General features: G+C 48.5%; 6 protein-coding genes across 6 annotated transcripts; 3 read left to right on the top strand and 3 right to left on the bottom strand.

Annotated features, from left to right (window-relative positions):
• Window positions 1–432: 432 nt before the first annotated feature.
• Window positions 433–2,138, bottom strand: N7503_009575 (FMN-dependent alpha-hydroxy acid dehydrogenase family protein; the record flags this gene model as incomplete). The annotated part of the gene is made up of 5 exons (XM_057069121.1): window positions 433–519; window positions 590–663; window positions 717–1,926; window positions 1,995–2,053; window positions 2,111–2,138. 5 exons carry the CDS (start codon window positions 2,136–2,138, stop codon window positions 433–435), a joined length of 1,458 nt encoding a protein of 485 aa, XP_056915732.1.
• Window positions 2,139–3,540: 1,402 nt separating this feature from the next.
• On the top strand, window positions 3,541–4,062 carry N7503_009574 (uncharacterized protein; the record flags this gene model as incomplete). The annotated part of the gene is made up of 1 exon (XM_057069120.1): window positions 3,541–4,062. The coding sequence occupies one exon, from the start codon at window positions 3,541–3,543 to the stop codon at window positions 4,060–4,062; it is 522 nt and encodes a 173-aa protein (XP_056915731.1).
• Window positions 4,063–4,182: 120 nt separating this feature from the next.
• On the top strand, window positions 4,183–4,677 carry N7503_009573 (uncharacterized protein; the record flags this gene model as incomplete). Its single annotated transcript, XM_057069119.1, has 1 exon — window positions 4,183–4,677. One exon carries the CDS (start codon window positions 4,183–4,185, stop codon window positions 4,675–4,677), a length of 495 nt encoding a protein of 164 aa, XP_056915730.1.
• A 260-nt stretch (window positions 4,678–4,937) lies between these two features.
• N7503_009572 (uncharacterized protein) lies at window positions 4,938–6,319 on the bottom strand (the record flags this gene model as incomplete). The annotated part of the gene is made up of 3 exons (XM_057069118.1): window positions 4,938–5,441; window positions 5,498–5,572; window positions 5,630–6,319. The coding sequence occupies 3 exons, from the start codon at window positions 6,317–6,319 to the stop codon at window positions 4,938–4,940; spliced, it is 1,269 nt and encodes a 422-aa protein (XP_056915729.1).
• Window positions 6,320–8,950: 2,631 nt separating this feature from the next.
• Window positions 8,951–10,438, bottom strand: N7503_009571 (uncharacterized protein; the record flags this gene model as incomplete). Its single annotated transcript, XM_057069117.1, has 2 exons — window positions 8,951–10,324; window positions 10,379–10,438. 2 exons carry the CDS (start codon window positions 10,436–10,438, stop codon window positions 8,951–8,953), a joined length of 1,434 nt encoding a protein of 477 aa, XP_056915728.1.
• Window positions 10,439–12,001: 1,563 nt separating this feature from the next.
• On the top strand, window positions 12,002–15,188 carry N7503_009570 (glutamine amidotransferase subunit DUG2; the record flags this gene model as incomplete). Its single annotated transcript, XM_057069116.1, has 5 exons — window positions 12,002–12,223; window positions 12,312–12,437; window positions 12,495–13,172; window positions 13,228–13,414; window positions 13,471–15,188. The coding sequence occupies 5 exons, from the start codon at window positions 12,002–12,004 to the stop codon at window positions 15,186–15,188; spliced, it is 2,931 nt and encodes a 976-aa protein (XP_056915727.1).
• Between the last annotated feature and the right edge of the window lie 294 nt (window positions 15,189–15,482).

Below are 15,482 nucleotides of genomic sequence, written 5' to 3'. Positions count from 1 at the left end.
GGCAAGCTTGACTGACCAATAATGTATCAGGATCTCTTCAGACTGACAAGTTGGTCATGAAATGAAATAAATTGCTGAGGTATCCCTTGGATTTTGCCGATCATTACTGTATATGATCTGCAAGGGACGTCAGTTATTGGAAGGTCCCGCTAGGGCGTTCGAAAAATTCCCGGAGGATGTAGATCGGATATCAAGCGCAATTAGAACCCTTGCTTTGTTCTGGTCTAGTGACCTATGACGTAGGTTTATCGACATGAGCCTTACCAGGTGTGCCTGGGGCTCTACGTTGCACATAGTTCTGAACGAACTTATCTACGGGAGCAAGGATACGGTACTAGACTAAGCGACCGAAGAATTCATGTTCTGTACTATCAATGACTTGTAGATATTCAAAATCCCAAACGTATTAGAAGCCAAGAGCCAAAGAAAAGCCTAAAGCTTCGACAAATGGGCCGCCCGACAAGCTGCAAGGTTGGAAGGTCCATCGAAGATCTGTTGCTCTACCAGTCGGGTATTGATCTAGAAGCGGGTATTAGCGAGATCGGTTAAGAGTGTCGTTTGAAATCAAATAGGATACAATAGCACTTACGTGTTGCATGCCAAGTTGCTCGAGCCTCTCGACACCAAGGAGTCGCATACAGGTTTTGGTTTCATCAGCCAGGACTAGAGAATATGGTCAATGGAAACCCCTCAGTGAGAACGGATTTTGAACTTACTCTGTAAAACTCTTTTTACCCCATCTACGCCCCCAGCGGATAGGCCAAAGAGCGCAGGTCGCCCAATACCGACGCCCTTTGCGCCCAAGCACATGGCCTTGACCACATCAGTGCCTCTCCTGACTCCTCCATCCACCCAGACTTCGACTTTGTCAAAGACGTCAGGGCAGTATTTGCGGATTTCAAGAAGTGTGTGCACGACTGGAGGGGAAGTATCAAGAGACCTGCCACCGTGATTTGATAGAATTATGGCCTTCACTTGTGGCCTATGCAAGGAAGCAATGTAGGCATCCTCATGGGTTTGAACACCTTTGAGAATGACAGGAAGACTGGTGTGTTTCGCCAACCACGCAAGAGTCTCGGTCCATGTCAGAGTAGGATCCATCCCGGCAAAAGATTTTTTATCTCGAGCTTGCGCTGAGTCCTTCGGGGATGTGTCGTCCTCTTCTGTGATTCTGCTGATAACATCGCCACCACGTTGATCATCTTCTCTCTTGCCCATCACCGGGGTATCAAGAGTCAACACAATAAACTTGATAGCAGTTAATTTATTGATCCGAGCAATCATTCGCTCGCTTCTAGTCCGACCTTCTTGTACGTATAGTTGCCAGCCAAACACTTGTTCTGGTGAGGCGTCCGCAACAATCTCCTCCGGCGTCATGGAGGCGCTGTAGGAAATGATTTGCAAAGCACCGAAGCTGCGACAGGCCTCGGCAATACCTGCTTCGCCAGATGGATGCCCCAGACGGGCCTGGGCTGCCGGAGACACGTATATAGGCATTGAAACGTGGTTGTCTAGTAATTTTGTATCGAGACTGCAATTTGCGCAATCAATGAAGATTCTCGGTCGCAAAAGGATAGAGCGAAAGGCCTCTGTGTTGAAGCGCTTAGAGATCTTGTCGTCGGCAGCAGAGTAGTAGTATGCCCATGCCTTTTTGCTGATCTTTGCTGTAGCCAATTCTTCGATTTCATCCATGTTCAAAAGGTTCTCAACAGGAGGATATTCAGCGGCTTTCTGTGGAGTACCAAGTGAGGACTCTTTCTTGGGCAACGTCGCCGGGTCAATAGTACCAAGAAGAGCCTCGGGCTTGAGGTTGTCTTCCAAAGTACCCGTGGGGTGAACTGGATCGTACTCCTCTGTCGCATCTTGGCCTGCGAGCTTCAGGATGACATTCGCACCCCCAGGGTGGTCGACAACAAAGTCGGTCACCTAACCATGATTTGTGTTTTCGTTAGAAATGTAAAGATAAATTCTCCCAGTAGCTGTTGTGTCCTCACATCGTAGACCTTGTCATACAGGATGACCCAACAGCTCTTGCTGTTATTGTGTTTAGCCACTGCAATTCAATTAGTGAGGCTGATACATGAAACAATTAGAAAGAGCACTGTAATACCTTCCGCAGCATCAAAGACTTTCCCCATTTTGTGAAAATTTGCGGCAAGCCAGTGTCATTCTGGAAATGCCAGACTTAAAAGCAGTAGCGGTCGGCACAATCGCCGACATGCCGGAAGCAAAAGTGGGGGTTGGCACCATTTGTGCTGGGGAGCTTGGGGTCAAAGTGGGTCTTTGACCTTATTCTCCGCTTTACCCAATAGACGGCAATGTTTTAGCGACAGATAAGCGGAATTGATGTTACTTCCGAGGTCACATCTGGTCACTTCCCGACCGGTTCTTAGTCCACAATTTACACCTATATAAACAGCATAATGTCTGCCGGGTGGGGTCTTACCTATCTGGGCTGCCGCCGCTTTTAAGAGGGCGCTCAGGCCGAGGCTCACTAAGTAAAAGTCAGCACTCAGAATCATGATCACGCTCAGTTCAGTCACATAATATATCCTTAATCCAAGGCGCGCTCATGGCCCCGCGAGTGCTCAACATGACACTCAATATCCGCACTCGGGCAATGGAAATACGCTGAATCGTCACATGATCTTAGTCGTAACTACTGGTATCTACGGAGAGCTAGATACTACTATAAAGATATTGCCATTTGATGTCTTTTCCTCTGCGACCCTATCCGAACTTAGTAGTTGTCATATTTACGGTTCACTCAAGTGTCAACAATACCCTTAGGCTTCTCCAGTGCTATAGGCGATTCATGAAGACTGCTAACCTTGATCTAGATAGCGGGGTTGGGAATTACTTCACCGTGGTCACAACTGATAATCTTCCGGACTTCTTACAATTTAGTAAACAATGAAACGCTTAGGGCCCTGGAGGGGGCTAGGTATGCTAGGTATGAGGAAATGCACGTGATTTGGGGGCATGGAGGAGTATGGTGACCCATCTAAATTAAATTAACGCACCTCAGAAATGTGCTTACTTGCGAGCAGAATCGTGCGTTCGCTCAGCCATAGCAGCCACAAACTATCACCTTGTAAGGTGCGTTGTTCATGCTGTGCATCAGAGACGCAGACAGTGTCGAGTCCGACGAAATTTGAATGGTTGCTGGGCGTGGCAAAATCTGGTTCACTATCTCATTCTGCTCGAATCCTTCTAAAACTTGTTAGTGCCTGCAGGCTTAATGTGCTTGGTCGTATGTAGATGGTGCGGGGAAACCCAATGATTCCCAACGGACCGAGCCATGTCAAGAGGGCGGCTAATTGCGTTGCTGAACTGGCTTAAAACATGATGCCGCTGCACAGTGTGCACGGACCTGATGTTCGACAGCTTCGATGTCGTGGTCCTGGCTGATTGGATGCCTCAGTAGTTCTGGTAGTTTGCCATGGTCTAGCACATATGCAGAGCCTCATTCTCTTTTACACGTTTTGCTTAAATGGGGGCATAGAGAATGCTTTATTGACTGATTGTACGGAAGGAACCATGGATCTCTTCAGTGGAGTAGCTTCAGTATTTGCGGTTTGCGGTCAACTGGAAGCATGCATCAAAGGCCTTCGTCAATTATACATTACTTTGAAATTCGCGAAACGGGACGTGCGACAGCTCATAGAGGAGGTTAAAATTTGTCAAGGTCTTTTTAGTATTTTCAACGATGTCACACGCCCTCTGGGCAGCGGAGTGATGAAGTTGGCTCGCGAGAAACACCTTGATGAAGCATTACAGACCCAGGCCACTTCAGCTCTTGGGCAAATCAATCACATTATGACCAAGTTCAAGCCGCTCATGAAGGGTAGCAGCCCCAGCTCATTTGACGAACTTTTAGCAAAGGTTCGGTGGCATTTCACGAAGCAGGAGCTCCAAGCTCTAATGATCACATTTAGTGCTGTGAAGCACAGTCTTAGCTTGCTTTCTTGTCTTTTAACGCTGGAAAGCTCTCTCGCGAGCTTTTCACAGTCAACGTCAACAGCGAATGACAACCATGATTTGCTTCTTAGCCAGATGTGAGACTCCCTAGCTGTTCACGCATATTGTTATCTTGACTAAAGCGCTTTTTCCTTTTGCAGAACTACACTTGAAAAGATGGTTCATCGCCAGACCAGGTCTTTAAAAAAATTAGCCACGACAATGAATGATACACTTCGAAACGTCCACGAGTCGCCGCTGATAGCCAACACAGAATCGATGATCTTCATCATCAAACAGATCCAGAAAGTGCCCGTCGCTGGGGCACGAGCAATTATCGCCCAGGAAGGGCGAAATAATTCTTCACGTATTATGACCCCAACGCCAAGAGCTCGCGATCCCATAAGCATGCAAAATTCAAGGAAAACGAGACCAGGCAATACGCGATTGCGTTCTGGCAGTCGTTTGTCTAGCGTGATAGCATCGCAACACAGCCAAGAAACGCCATATCAGGCGGGTGTGTCTGTGTCTCGCGAGCGTCAAAGGACGCGCGATTATGGAGATGGCAATAGGGAAACTTATGAAGAGGGCTCATCTTCATCTTCCATCCGGCATGGCAGGCATAACCACATGTTGTTCGTGCCCAATCCACCTTTCACTCAAGCCGATTGGGACAGCAGGAACCGAAACAAGAGTGACTCCGGAGAGAATCTTTAAGGTCATGCAGCAGATATATGGGCAGGTGGATATTGTCGAGATAAGGCTTGACTCATCACTGAGCGGAATGCAGAGTTACTGTACTTATTGGTGTCACTTCTGGGTCCTAGACTTCTTCAAAGCAAGCACAACCCCCCTCCAACATAATCATAGATTCGTTTAGTTTATTGATATTAAACCTTATGAGAGATATCATACGTAACGTGTCTGAATTTAATCAATCTATATTCAAACTCTGGAAATGCCGCCATCACTCATTCTCAATTCGGAGTGAAAGTCGTGGTCGTAGTCACCGGTTGCACGGTCTCAGTGGTCTCAGTGGCACTAGCAGCCAACAGTGCAGCCAGTCCCTTCTTCTTCTGTTCTTCAGTAAGACTGGCGTTCTGGCTGATCATCATAACATTCTCCTTGAATGCCTTTCGCTCCTCTGCTAGCGCGCGAACGGCTTCTTCCTCCGCTTCAGCCTCATCATCGTCTTCTCCAACGACATCACCGGCTTGGAAGACAAATTCGTCCTCCTCCTGTTGTCTCTGTTCTTCAAGTTGCTTCTGCATCTTCTCCTGTAGTTGCTTCTCCTTCTCTTCTTCCGCCTTCCTCTCGGCTTCCACGTCAACCTTCTCCTCTCCGACCACCTCCCCGTTTTCATTAAACACGGCCTTGTAGTACTCTTCTCCAATCTGATTTCCGTTCTCGTCGTAGACAGGCTTGGGATACTGGACGGCAGCCGAGACAGTTTCATTCGTTCTCTCGGTTTGTTTGAGTGGCTTTTTCAATTTTAGCATCAAATCAATCCCGGAAGCTCATTTCAGGAGATACTTACGTTGCGGTGGAACATTGAAACCTTGTGAAGCCTGAAGGCGGCTCCTCCGTACGAGACCACAAGTCCCTTATCCTCCTTTGCAATGTTAGTGTTCAAGCAAGCCAAAAGACTGGTAGGAGAGGGACATCAAACCTCTGTAGCTTTGTACGTTCTCCATCCCTCACTGTTCGTCTTGGAATTTGACGATGCATTGGTTCCGACCTTGGCAATACCAGTGGCTCCAACATCGAACCCACCGCTGGTATCCCGGCTATGTGCGCTCTCCATGGTAATGGCGCATTCTTGAGTAGACCATGTCTTTTTGATAGCCCATAGCCCAAAGTCTTTAATATAGGTACCCCACTCCCCCTTCACAAGCTCTTTCGCGTTTTTCTCTACCCAATCCGTAATGACATCTCTGCATGGAGCCTTCAGCCATTCATTCACGACGACAGAGTCGTCTGTGATGAGGGCTGCTTTACCAGTCTGGCCCCATTTGTTCTTCGCCTCGGCAGATACATCAATTGGGGCAGAAGAAAGAGCACCCGAAAGACCTCCTGAGAGTCCAAAGCTAGCCTCAGCTTCTTTGCTCGAACTTGTAGTTTTCCAGATTTTCTCTTTGGGTGTCTCGTAGGTGACCACCTTTTTAGGAGCCGTGAAACCATTCTCCTCAGGACGGCCGGGAATAGAGAGGTCGGTAATCAAGTTCCATTCTCCGGCTTCATCGAAAAAGCCGACCGCACCGGGGTGGAGCTGACTGAATGACTGAGGGGTATATAGGTAATGGCCATCTCTATTATGCTTCATAAGCTCGGCGTACTCTTCAGGAATAGTGATAGTCATTTTGATGGTTTTGGTGAATAAGATAGAATGAGATGTTTGAATTGAAATTGTGCTCCCCGCTGCTGGAGGGGTAGGTCAGTTAAATACGTTGAAGGTGCGTGGGCCAGAGCAGGATCGGTGTCACTTCATCATCAAAACGTAGGTGACGGTATTTTGTCCGATGATCTAATGTGATAGTCCTTAAACTAGTCTCAAATTAGGATCGATGCAGATGATCTTCAGCCCCTCCGTTCGTGACTCGGTTCGGTACCATCTACGATCTAGATCTCAGGGATCGCTTTGAAAGCCGACTGATGACCGTGAAAGGCAATTGTTTACAGAAAAATCCCGCACACCATAATATCTCTCCTACATGCAGAAAATGATAAATATTGGCCAAATATTCATAATGAGTTGTCTACAGTCATGAGTGTTGTTTCTGACGATCAGTGGAGGGGTGCGTCATAGCTGAACTCGATGACATAGAAAGATCCACACTATAACCCGACGGGCTGGTTTAGTGAGGTGGAGCTTCAGTGCACATGCACAGATGCGGGAGAACAAGTGATGAGAGTGTGGTCTGTCATGTATATAGGTTGGTACCTCCAGAGCCAAAGTATGGCGCCAAGGTCCTGCCCCAGCCTCTTAAAAAGTATGAAAATCCAAATAGCAAGAAAACAACTTCCCCACACTGAAGAAATGAGATCGCCAATTTCCCTTTTCGACCTCATGCTCACCACCTGGGCAGATCCCACCTCCTTCTATATATGCCAAACAATGTGAAGTACCCGTGGTATAGCCATATCCGCCATCCAGAACTAAATTGCAGGGGGGCTTGACTCTGGAATAGGTGGATGTTGAGTCCGCCAATTTCTGTAATGGTTGGCTGAAGATCATACTCAATTTGACTCAGTGATCAAAAACCTTGGAAGCAAAAAGGGCACTAGAATGGGCTGCAGAAGTATGTAACGCGGCAGGAATTCTGGCTGCGAATATCCGCTCAACTGTCCATTGCTAGATAGACCCATAGCCAATGCAAATCCTGGGATATTCAATTCGTGTAGAGACTTGTGAGAATTGTTAGAGGTGCTGAGGTCCCAGGCTTTCCTGACGAAGCTATTATCCATCAGCGGACTAGGGACACACAACTCGAAATTTGGGGCAAAGTATTTACACTTTTCAATTCTCTCAGACAAAGATTGTTTGAATGTTTGTTTGAGTCCTAATATAGCCTAGCGTATCTCCAATGCGGTACAGTGGATGCATTCAGATGAGGCTAACCCAATTTGGGAGTCCAACCTGTTTGGACTGATGCCTTAGGCGCCGGACTGCAGCTATGAACGGTTGACATGTGCATGAACCATGCACAAGCGGGGGCCAACTAATCGAGTGCTATTGGCGCTCATGTTATCTCGCGGTGAATGACGTCAAAAACCACATTTTTGTCTTGACAGACCGACGTAAACTTTATAGCCACTGACACCAACAACCATTCCTCTGCAGGAAGATCGGATCAGACTTGAGATAATGTTTACATCATATCAGCCACCAGTATGAAGAGCCTATGGTAGGAGTAGGTCTTATTAACTACATTGGTCCTGAAATCTTCTCATAATAATATGATTATGCTGGGTATAAACAACAGATCGCAGGCTAGATACCTACGGTCAAGACTACTCACGCGAATATTTCATAATCAACAGAGACATGACTTTCAAGTGGCCCGACTAAAGCCCTCAAAATTCATTCACGATACAAGGTTGACCAAATACTCGAGCTACAGAGCCGTAATTACTTGACTTCCAGCCTGTGAAGCGCCAAATCCGGCACAACAACTAAGGACTAGCTGGACACCTCAATTTACGGTACTGAGATTAGCGCGGTACCTGTAATCCAGAACAAATTATCTCAAGTGTACAAGAGTATAAAGCCTCCAGTCAAAATGCCAGACAACAATTGAATAGCCCCGGGATATACGCTAACATTCCAACCATGGGTTTAAAAAGGCGCCGACTCAGAATCGTTCCTTGAACACCTTGAATTTCCGGGGCATTCTAGTGCGAGCGAGTAATTGAATGGGTGTTTACTCGATAATATGACTAATTTGAATCCCAAATACTGCGCTTCAACTAATAGCGGTAGGTGGCGTTCAATTTTAGCACTTGCTTAGTAGACTACAGATATCTACGTGAATTGACTTGAAATTAAAGACGATGATTACCAAGGTCATATTTGGGTCTAGAAATAGACAGAAGACCTACCTAGCGCTAGCAAGAAAAAAAATGCTCCCAAACTCCAAAATGCATGCGCCATCATACACAAAAGAAATAAAGAACGCTTGAATATGAAGTCATAAGTCCCCACCCCTGTGACGGCATGCATGGGGGCGTCCCCTTGATGGATTTAGCCTCTTACCAGAACTTTGGCCTCGATGATTTCATCATGGAACAAACGAGGGGTAGAGCATGCAATATAAATATCGAAAATGAGAAAAAATATCATGAAAATAGGAAATCAAGTCATGGTCATGGCGGGACATGTCTTCGGGGGTGAGGTGAAGTATGAACTGTACAATGTTGGGCCAGTGACAAGTCAAAGGCTAGCTGTCGTAAATAGGATGAATAGATTCGCTTCTCTTGAATCAATGGGTCGTCAAGCAGTGAACATCAGACGTAAGCGGCTTGGGCCTTTCTTCTTCTCCTTCGGCCGCTTCTCTTTTTCTGACACAGGAGTGCCAGACTTAGAAGGCGCTCTACTAGGCGCTCTGCTTGAAGATCTGCTCGGGGCTTTGCTTGGGGCTTGACTTGGAGCTCGGCTCGGTGCTCGGCTGGGTGCCTTTGATGGCTCTCTGGTTGATCTGGAGAACATTCCCGCAGAACTCTTAGGAGCAGACTTGGACTCCCTCTTGGAGTGCCCCTCTGAGGACGCGCGTGCATGTGATCTGGATGTGCGCGACCGACGAGACCGACGGGATGAGACCACCGAAGTCTCATCATCGAATTTGAAGCGTGGATCTCTCTCCATGCGCGCTGTGGTCACGTCGATTCCAGACAATGCGGCTGCTCGCTGAGTAATGAACTCACCGTCTACTGATGTTCCCATGCTGACGGCTTCAACGTCTGCAACGCCGCGCCTCCACATTTCAACACGGCTGCCCGATTCCACATTGAGCTCCATCAACTCTTCCATCTCTTCCTCCTCGTCTGGACCCACGACAGTCGGCTCTTGGGTAATTCCAGTGGCTCCTGACTGGATCTTCTTGATGATCTTGTATCCTCCAAACATGACTACTGTCACTCCCAGTCCGAGACCAGCAGCGATCAAGAATTGTGGGCTTGCTAGTAGGGCCCAAATTGCCGGAGCAGCGGACTTGAATGCAGTAAGCGCCGTTGGTGCCATTTTGCCGGCGACATTGCTGATTTCCGCCAGAGTGAGAGCGACCGCAGCCATCGCATCGGGGTTTTTCTGGAGATGAGCGATAGTGGCGGTAGCACTATGCTGCATACAATGCGCTTCTTCCAAAAGCCACTGCGCCCGAGTTACCAGGCCGTCCAGCTGCTTTTGATCATCCCCATTCTCCACCGCCGGGCTATACTTCGCTAGCGCGACCGGGTGAGCATCACCATATGCAAGATCCATATCAATGTGAGCATCGGATTTGGAGCGGGCAGTTGTTGGTCTTGCCTCAGGCTGGCGAAGTGCGACCTCATGATGGGTATGTCTGCGGGGAAGCCCCGTTGGCGCTTCAAAGGCCGATTCGGGTCTCGACGCACTGGAATGCAAATCTTGCTCGTACCGAGAAGGGGGACGGCGATGGTGCACACTACGACTTGATTGATGTCGTGACCTCGAGGCGCGACTTCGCCGTGATGGTGCTACTGATGGGGAGTCTTCAATCTGGAAGGTGGCGAGAGCTTGCAGTGCTTGCTGCTCCGCAATCTTGGCATTGCGCTCCGAGTCAAAATGGGCCTTGCGTTCGCGATATGCAGCTTTTGCTTGACTGAAAACGCCGAAGAGTTGTTTACTCTGGTGCTGTCAGGATAACCTTCGATTGATTCGTTTAAATCCGGGCTAGCTTACCGTGCTAACAACCTTGCCGGACTTGTCAATCACAGCGATCGTCTGGCCGAGCGGCGCCATCGGAGAGGATCGTCAGCGGTCAACGATCACCTCATTAGAGAATTGTTTGAGGCCGGTGAAGAAGCGGTGTAGAAGGCTAATGATTTCACCTGGATGATCTAAACAGTCAGGGTATAAACAACGGTAAAGAGTAATAACAAGAGAGAATCGATGACCCCGATGTATAAAATGGAACAATACAGGAGAAAAGAGAATTTTAAGTACCCAAGCTGATTAAGCTGGTTAATTTAAAATCCCCGTGAAAAGAGATCAGCGGTCAGGTCCGATAGGACTCCTATGGTTTACTTATGGGGAAGAGTGAAGCGGGAAAACGGAGGAGGCTGGGGGCGATGGCATCAGCGCGCAGGAGTTGGGCAGAGCAGCGAACGATGGCCGCAGGACCCTCACTATAGGGCAGAGTTGGGTTCCAGTGATGCGACAGGCAGAAGCGAATTACAGTGAGAAGCTCGCATCACATCGGCAAGACGAGTAGTTGGGCGCGAAGACCGCTGAGTGGGGGGAAAGGTTTGTTGGCGAACTGTGATTGGGAAAGAAGGGATCCTTTCCAAGAAAACATGCTCGCAGACTAGGCCGAGAGAAAACACTAATAGCGCCGATATGCCCCGGAGGTTTTCTAATTGATAAAGAAGCGGTGACTTGATGTTTGTGATTGGTTGAGGGTCACCGCCACTGTGGCTTGTATCATAAAATAGCCTTACCAGCCACAGCACGGTGGCGGTGCTGCTGTGTGCGCACATGATACTCGACATGGTGTACATGTACTGTGTACGTAGATGCAATGTTCCGTGCCCCCTGAAGACGCAAAGGGAACCCTCGAGAAGGCAATGACGATGGCGCGATCACTGCTGTACTCAGGCACTTCCGATTCCAATTGGAGAGTCTCCAGTCAAACAATGAAACTTTGGCATGGGCAGCTGCAGGGTGGAAACGTAGTCTTGCAATGATTTATGAAACCAGCACAGGGCGCTAAATTGCGAATAGAAATGCGGGTGAAGTCATCCGTCTTATCTGTCCACCGCTGATCTGTCAAGTTCTCCTATTCATTTGCACTTCTCCAAGTGCATATATTTGGAAATCCTCACTTTGTATTCATGGCTGTGCTTGATTTTCAGTCGCGACGTCCTTTGGCCCGACTACAGTGGGAGCCAAGGTGAGTTGCGAGTAGAATCCCACAATTCCCCGAGGTCATGCGACCGTATACAAGCCTGAAATAAAAGGGAAATCCAGAATAACTGACTGACGGGGAATCAACTCAATAGGTCGGCATGTTGTTGGAATCATAAAAGATATTATTCAAGGGGTGGTGAGTCGAATATTTGACCGATGGTGCAATGGCTAAGATTTCCCGCACCGCCATTTTTCTTCCTTTCTATTCTCCTTTTCGCTTCTCTCTATATTTGCCTTCAAACTTTTCATATTAGTCGTGGGAATAAACCCGGAGCCTCCAGTTCCAAAGATTCGTTTTCCGGGTGGATCCAATCATCCGACGCGGGGAGATCTGGCCTCCACACAACTTCTCAAAATTAACTCCCCCTAAATCATTGACTGACTGGAAACCACGCAATGGATATAGTGGATTCCGGAAGCTCTTCCGACGTGGAAGACCAATCCAAGACATGGGGATCGGATGCTCGGTCTTTAGCGCCAAGTAACGACGATGCAAGCAGCGCACAGCCGCTTAGTGATTGCGGGATCGGACATCGCGTGCTGGCTAGCCGCTCCGTCCTAGCATTGGCTATTGATGAAGAATGTGTATTTGCTGGCTTGCAAGGTGGAGATATTGTGGTAGGTAGTCATGCGACAAATGGTCGCTTCTTTTTTTGATGATGTCGATTTCGTCAATTCCAAGCTCCCGGTCTGACTCATTCTCTAGGCTTGGTCCCTGCAGACATACGACCTTGTTCTGTCGGTCCACGCCCACAAAGAGAGCGTCCTGGGTCTGTACCTGTCAGAGGATGGGAACTTACTATTCTCCACTGGCGGAGACTCGGTGATTAATGTGAGTTACTGAGAACATCCCGTCGCGGAGCTCCGAGGTACTAATCACTCTCCCCAGGTCTGGACGACAAGAACATTTGAGCGACTGTACTCCATCTATCCTCACCATGATGTGGGTGATATCTTTACTGTGGTTTATTCTGCAAGTAATCAAACCATCTATTGTGGTGCGCAGAACACAAGCATCCAGTGGTGTGATCTGTCAGAAGAAAGTTCCCTGAGTCAAACATCAGCGGCCCACCCGTCAAAGCGGACGCATCGCTTTTTCGACTCCCGGGGCCCGGATGGGACGCTGGCTCCTCGATCATCAGATGGTACCCACTCGGTTTCGGAAGGGGGTCGAATTCTATCATTCAAGCGAGACCACCATAAGCTGTTCGCTCACCATGGCTATGTCTATTCAATGCTCCTCGTTAAGGGTCTTATCGAGTCTGCTCCTTCTGAGGAGGTCTTGTTGACTGGTTCTGGGGATGGTGCTGTGAAGTTATGGCGGATCGGTCAGCAGCCCGGAGCAGCCCCAACTCAAATTGCAAAGCTACAGAATGGAGACCCTGTACTCTCTATCGCCGTGGAAGGCTCATTGCTCTACTGCGGTCTGGCCGGTGGTGCTTTGAATATTTGGAATCTTGACTCCCAGCAACTAGTTAAAAGGATTGTTCGCCATACCGGTGACCTATGGGCAGTCCATGTCATTCAAGGCGTTGCAATCTGTGGAGACTCAACAGGAACAGTCAAGGTAAATCGAACTCTCTGTAGACCCTTTCTTTGTGCACTGGCTGATTTTATTTCAGAAATTCAACTCTCGATTTGAGGAAGTTGGTGGCTGGGTCGCCCACGAAGGCACCATGCTTGCATCTGCTACTGGCCGAGCCAAGGACCGACACATCTATGCTACTGGAGGAAATGATAACTCGGTCGGCATTTGGGACCTGACGGAATTCTTCCTCACTCAGGAGGAGCTGCCACCCATCAGCAACGGTACGTCTTCATTTGGTGACAAAAAGCACCAGTCTGCTAACTCATATTTGCCGCAGACGAAATGGTGAACAGTCTCGCCAAGTTTGTCTCATTTAAGACTATTTCCGCAAGCCCCAAATTCAAAGGTGAATGCAATCAAGGAGCGGCGTTTCTCCGTCGTCACTGCAACTACCTTGGTGCGAAGACAAAGCTTTTGACTACGGGCGAGGACACGAATCCCATCGTGTATGCCCGGTTTGATGCAACTTCATCGGAGAAAGTAGACAAGACTATTCTTTTCTATGGCCACTACGACGTTGTGGGTGCTGACACCAATCGCCCCAAGTGGAGATCCGATCCTTATCAATTGACTTCAATCAATGGATTCCTTTATGGTCGTGGTGTTTCCGACAACAAAGGACCGATTCTTGCGTCTCTGTATGCTGCTGCTGATCTTGCTCGAACGAAATCACTTCGTTGCAATGTGGTGTTCTTGATTGAAGGAGAGGAGGAATCTGGATCCCAGGGATTCCATCAAACTGTACATGAGCACCAGGCTGAGATCGGGCCTGTGGATTGGATTTTGCTCGCGAACAGTTACTGGTTGGATGACTACAACCCCTGTCTAACATACGGTCTTCGAGGTGTGGTGCATGCCAATTTGGTCGTAACCAGTGATCACCCTGACCTACACAGCGGTATCGACGGAAGCGCTCTATTGGATGAACCGGTCAAAGACGTATCGATCCTGGTTTCTACCCTAGTTGGACGGAAGGGTCGAATTAACCTTCCTGGATTCCACGACTCCGTACGTCCCATCACAGAAGCCGAGCAGAAGCGGTTTGAGGCCATTGCAGACATCTTGCTCCCTCAACATCCCGAGATTAAAGATCGCCAGGCCTTAGTCAAATCTCTCATGTATCGCTGGCGCGAGCCATCGCTGACCATCCACTCGATGGAAGTTCCCGGCAGCAAGAACGCAACAACTACCATTGCTCGACTCGCCAAGGCTAGTCTCTCAATCCGTATAGTTCCCGATCAACAAGCGGATGATGTTGCAGCGACTCTCACTGCGTTTGCTCAGGAACAATTCGCCCTACTGGAATCACAAAACGACCTCACTGTTGAGATCACTGGAAAGTCGGATGCCTGGCTGGGTGACCCAGACAACGAAATCTTCGCCACACTCTCAGAGGCAATCACAGCAGCATGGACTCCAGACCAGCAAGAATCGAAACATCAGTACCCGCCAATGCCTCTTCCCAAAAATGGACGCCAATCTGTCACCCCCAAGCCCCCCGTTCCTGCAGGCCCGGGCCTTCTTCGAAAGGATTCCTCTGACAGCCTGGCATCACGCGTTGATCGTGTGATCACATCAACCACCACCTCATCGGCTGAAAAGGCGGCCGCCCGTAAGCGGTCTTTACAGTCCGCCACTGTCCCGACATCCTCCACCCTAACCCAAACAGCCACATCCCCCGATGACTCTTCTTCGTCTTCGTTGCCCATTCGAACCAAGTCTGACACACAGCTGTCAGAAACTCCCGACCTCGCAACCGGAACTGCCCAATCCACCTCCCCCGCAACGGTGAAGCCTATTTTCATCCGTGAAGGCGGGTCGATCCCCACGATCCGCTTCCTGGAAAAGGTCTTTTCAGCCCCGGCAGCTAACCTGCCTTGTGGACAAGCGAGTGATAACGCACACTTGGATAATGAGCGCATGCGTGTTGAGAACTTGTATAAGAGTCGAGAGATCTTCAGATACGTGTTTGCTCATTTGGTTGACAAAACATAAGCACCTTGGCTTGTTTTGGCTAAAATCAAGTTTCCTCAAATTTTGTAAACTATACATACTCTTAGCATTACTTTCGGATTACCATGAATTTGATTATTTCTTCTTCACGTCAATTTAAGCGGTATGAGGCAAGTCCTTGTTTTTTTTCTACCACTCCGTTCTTGCTCTTCATACGGAAGGGCCCATGGGTAGATAAGAATGAAATTACCAACATAGCCTCTCTAAATATTGTCGAAACCTAGTCAGCGAGTTTCACTGAGCTTTGTTCTAGATAATCAACAATTTATGGTTCCT

This window comes from Penicillium pulvis (assembly GCF_028828015.1).
Source record: "Penicillium pulvis strain IBT 33274 chromosome Unknown scaffold_8_segment0_segment0, whole genome shotgun sequence".
In the NCBI taxonomy this organism is placed as follows: domain Eukaryota; kingdom Fungi; phylum Ascomycota; class Eurotiomycetes; order Eurotiales; family Aspergillaceae; genus Penicillium; species Penicillium pulvis.
The sequence above is the reverse complement of the archived record's forward strand: the minus strand, read 5'-3'. Positions and strand labels throughout refer to the sequence as shown.